The sequence below is a fragment of the Penaeus monodon genome, chromosome 38 (assembly GCF_015228065.2).
Source record: "Penaeus monodon isolate SGIC_2016 chromosome 38, NSTDA_Pmon_1, whole genome shotgun sequence".
Classification (NCBI taxonomy): domain Eukaryota; kingdom Metazoa; phylum Arthropoda; class Malacostraca; order Decapoda; family Penaeidae; genus Penaeus; species Penaeus monodon.
Window position 1 is genome coordinate 23196555 of NC_051423.1, and position 5452 is coordinate 23202006.

At 38.9% G+C, this 5452-nt stretch overlaps 1 protein-coding gene across 1 annotated transcript in view; it reads right to left on the reverse strand.

The window, feature by feature from the left end:
• Nucleotides 1-3643: 3643 nt before the first annotated feature.
• The window catches only part of LOC119596476 (2-(hydroxymethyl)glutarate dehydrogenase-like), a gene marked incomplete in the record, with an annotated part of 6186 nt that continues 4377 nt past the window's right edge, over nucleotides 3644-5452 (reverse strand). Inside the window, 2 exon segments of the mRNA XM_037945745.1 lie at nucleotides 3644-3916; nucleotides 4981-5165. Coding sequence (XP_037801673.1) covers nucleotides 3707-3916; nucleotides 4981-5165 — 395 coding nt within the window.

Sequence of the window (5452 nt, forward strand, 5' to 3'; positions counted from 1 at the left end):
ATGTTTCGCCACTGCTCATGCATTGTAATGTAATGTAGCTCTTCAGGGTTCGAGTCACCGACCGCCGCGTTGTTCCCTTGGGCAGGGAACTTCACCTTGATTGCCTACCTAGCCACTGGGTGGCCAGGCCATCCCAAGTCAGTGCTGGTCCCAGGCCCGGATAAATAGAGAGAATGATTACCTAAAAAAAAAAAAAAAAAAAAAAAAAAAAAAAAAAAGTAACACCGGCACTCTCCGTGGAAAGGAACTGGGGACCCTACCACGTACTCACTCCAAGAGCATCACAACATGAAAACTACAATTAAGTATCATGCTGTGACCACGGCGGCTCAGACTTGAACCTACCGTTAAAAGAAGAGAGAAGCTCTTCATTAACTGCAGTATCTTAATTTTTTTTCTCAAAGTCGATGTGGTCTTTTTGTTTACTTTAATCCTTTGTTTTTATGACGGATATACGCAGTTTTAACAACAATAGAAATATAAGAGAAATCCCAAAAATAAATTTTTGATATGAAACAGAAAACGGAATCTTGGAATAGAAAATGGTAATCGGTCACCCTTTTCTTCTTTTTTTTTCGTTTTTTCTTTCCTTCCTTTTCGTCATTACTCATTCTCCTTCGTTACTTGTTCCTTCCCTTTCGTAATCTTTCTTCTTCTCCCTTTCTTATTACTTTTCCTACATCTACTTTCTTCTCTCTCCCCTCCTCCACTTTCTCCTTCTTCTTTTAACGGTAGGTTCATGTCTGAGCCGCCGTGGTCACAGCATGATACTTAATTGTAGTTTTCATGTTGTGATGCTCTTGGAGTGAGTACGTGGTAGGGTCCCCAGTTCCTTTCCACGGAGAATGCCGGTATTACCTTTTAGGTAATCATTCTCTCTATTTATCCGGTCTTAGGACCAGCACTGACTTGGGCTGGCTTGCCCACACAGTAGCTAAAAAGGATATATATTTATAAATTAATATATATATTCAGATATATTCATATGTTATATGCTGGCACACATGTGCGCGTGCGCGTTCGTTCATATTATGTATCTTCAAAATAATTAAGCTCGTCACTGGCTGAAGAAGTGCAGGACCATGAGCGGGTTCTCGTTGTCCCCGAGGGTTATCATGCATCCTGAATGGAGCTGCTCAGGAGTGCAGTACCTCTTGGCCACTCGTCTCCTCCATCCCCAGCTCCCGAAACTTTTCGGCCCATCCAAGTTGATCTTGATCAGGTTGCTGAGGTCAGTGTGGTCATACGACTCAAGTGTGAAGACCTTGTCCGTTAGTGTTTCCCCTTGCTACGGACAAACTGATAACACCTCAGCATTTGCCATTTCCCCTTCTAGGGGGCCAACAGTTCTTAATAAGATTTTCAAGGAGAAACCGGTAAAATCTGGTCTGATATATTATATCGACATCTTTTATGATGGTGCGACGGGGTTAGACTGGGGGCTAAGGTCGGTGTTTTCTGGTGATTCCTCACCGCTGCATGACTCAAGGTCAGTAACTTCAGGAGGTGCCATGGCGTTGTCTGGCTCCTCCTAGTACCTTCTATTTCCTGTTTCTCGTCCTCCTTCATCTTCCTCTCCTTCTTTTCTTTTCCGCTACATTTCCCACACTTCTTCTTATCTCATCCTCCTCTTCCTTTTCATTCGGAACTTCCTCTTCCTCCTCTTGTTTTTTATCTCCTCTTCCTCCTTCTCCTTCTCTTTCTCTTCCTCCTTCTCCTTCTTTTTTTCATCCTTCTCCTTTTATTTCTCCTTTTCTTCCTTTTCATCGCATTTTTCCCCTTCTTTCCCTCCCCCCCTTTTATTAGCTCTCTTTTTCTTAGTCTCCTATTCTTATCTCATCACCTCCTCCTATTCCTCTCCCGCCGCCTGATGGGTTGTTTCTCTCTCTCTCTCTCTCTTTCTCTGTATATATATATATATATATATATATATATATATATATATATATATATGTGTGTGTGTGTGTGTGTGTGTGTGTGTGTGTGTGTGTGTGTGTGTGTGTGTGTGTGTGTGTGTGTGTGTTTGTGTGTGTGTGTGTGTTCTTATATATATACACACCCACACCCACACCCACACGCACACACACACACACACACACACACACACACACACACACACACACACACACACACACATATATATATATATATATATATATATATATATGTATATATATATATATATATATATATATATATATATATATATATATATTTATATATAAACACTGTAACGATAGCCGATGAGCGGTAGAGTGCAGACAAGTCGCGTCTGGCACGGTGCGGAAATTTTTGTCAGCGGCAAAGGTGAAGCAGACTTCTCGCTCTCATATGGCCCTTTAATTATAGAGAGGAAATGGTACAACTGACGGACAGAGGTTCGGTCCGGTCAGCGTGCTGTAGGCTGTCTGCCTGTCGGTTTGCCTCCGTGTCGCTCGCAGGCGACCCTCTTTTATACAGATTGAACTAGGAAACTCACAAGGATTGCGATGTATTCGGAAGTGTGGAGGAGAGGATGTGATCGTGTATACGGGGCGACTTCGCGAGGCGGGAGGCCTGCGGATGTCGCATCCGCTGCCATGTCTAGTAAAAGTTGCGTATGTAGAGGTTAGTGTTACTGTATTAAATATATATTTATAGGTTAATAACGTTGTGCTTATGGCAATGGTAGAGTAAGGGAAAGAGTCTGCTACAAGTGGTCCCAAGGGAGTCCTTTAGGGTTATTGGAAGTTGTATTTGAAATGTGTGTGGAATGGGTCTTACACACACACACACACACACACACACACACACACACACACACACACACACACACACACACACAAACACACACACACACACACACACACTTATATGTATATATATGTATATATATACACATGCACATACATTACGCAAGGTTCTCCAGACTGAATTACACACGAAAGAATATGTGGAATCTGACTGTTGTGAATCATAACACATTTTACGTTGATATTTACATGCCTAAAATCAGAAGGGGGAAGAAAATAAAGGAGAAGAGAGGATTATCAAAAAGCACATATCAAATCAAATAACTTGCACCGAAATATAACAATATGTTGAGTTAAATGCGTTTTTTAAAACCACCTCTTTATTTGGCACGATCTCTTACTGGTATATACATTCTTAAGTACAAACGCAGGTAATTTTAGGAATGATAACAGTTATACTATTGTTATACATAACAATCATAGAAATTATAATAAAAATAAGCGGTTGTAACGACAGCAAATTCAATGATATAGCAATTATTATAGGAATATAGTTACAGGCAACTTCATACAGTAACAACATAACAATATATGTCACACACACACACACACACACACACACACACACACACACACACACACACACACACACACACACATGCATATATGTATGTATGCATGTATATTATATATGTTATATTATCAGAACACAACTCCCAACATTACCCCCACCCACATAGACACACACCCTCCTCCCCCTCCCAATTTTACCCCCTACTTCCCCCAACCCTCCAAACACGCACGTACTCCCTCCACACGCACATACCCCTTTCCACACACACAAACATAACCCCAACCAACACTACCCCTCCCCTCCGTATCCCATATCACATACCCCCAACATACCCCAACACACCCCCAACAAACCCCCAACACATCCCAATCACTCAACCACAACGCTCACTCCTCACACCTCACGCCTCAACACCCAGATGCCTAACATTGAGAGACCCATCTTCAATAACATTATCATACTCCCATTTCTTAAAGCCAGGGATCTGGAGGGACTCGCCCAAAGCTAGCTCGAGCTCCTTGGGTACGATATAACACCCGGCTTCCTCCCCAAAGGTATATTCTGAGCGACGGTAGACGCTGAGGGCCAGTTGGTGCATCTCCATGGGGACCTGTGGCGAGGTTAGTACAAGAGTGCCGCGGGCAAGGATTTAATATTATGAACATTATTGTTATTATTACTTTCATTATCATAATTTGCATGACTGTCGTTATTATCCTTATTATTATTATTATTATTATTATTATTATTATCATTATTATTATTGTTATTATAATTATCATTATTATTATTATTATCATTATTATTATCAGCATCATCATTATTATTATCATTAACATTATTATTATTATTACTGTTATTATCAACATTATGATTATTATTAATAGTAGTTTTTTTTTTTTTTAGTAGTATCATTATCATAATTTTCATCACTGATGTTATTATCATCTTCATCATCATCATCATCATCATCATCTTTATTATTATTATTATTATTATTATTACTATCATTGTTATTATTATTATTATCATTATAATTATCATTATCATTATTATTATCATTATCATTATTATTATTATCATCATTATTATTATTATTACTAAAATGAACCTTACTTTACGCTTCTTGTAGTGTTATAGTTACTAACACAATATCGTTATAGTTACAAAAAAATATATTATTGTAGTTATCATGGCAACAGTAACAACTTTTATTATTACAATCGTTATCATTACTATTATCATTACTATTAGTTATTTTTATTATTATCATTGTTATATTTTAAAATATTATAATGATAAACAACAACAGACTAAACAAAGTCAACAAACAGAATAACAGATATAAAAGAAAAAAAATAACTCTTTTCTACTTTAAAAAAAGCTGCTTATCTATTTGCAGAAAGATATTTAATTTTATGAATCAATCATTTTACTTTTATTTTTTTTTTTACTCTTACTTTCTCCGTGTCTTATTTTTTAATATCTATTTTTATTGTTCCTTATTTCTTTCTTCGTGCTTCATTAAAAAAAAGAAAAATAAAAAAAAGAAAAAAATATTACCATTTTTCTCTCTCTGTCTCTCTCTCTCTCTCTCTCTCTTTAATTTCATTCTTCTTGTCTCTCTCTCTCTCTCTCTCTCTTTATCTCCTTTTTTTCCCCTAATCTAAATACCTTGTACTTCCGGGCCATGTCGTAGCCGAGTTGCAGATCCTTGTTTTGCAACGAGAGGGAGAAGCCGGGATCGTAATCGCCTCCGTTGAAGATCACGGGCGACGCCGTTTCCCACACGAAGCTGTTTCCGACGCTGAGGCGGATCGCGTCCCAGAAGGTTTTCAGGTCGATGTTGGCTCGCTTGCCTGCGAAGGGGGAGAGGGGAAGGGATGAGGGGAAGTGGGGATGGAATTGTCATCACATTGTCATCACCATGGCCAACGCATTTCATATCTTCACCATTTTTTTTCATTCCTCACAGCGATTACTACCACTGTTTTTTTTTATCTTCACCATCGCGACAACCATCGCCATCGACATCACCATCATCATCACCATCACCATTATCACCACCACCACCATCACCACCACCACCATCACCACCACCACCATCACCACCATCACCATTATCACCACTACCACCACCCACCAC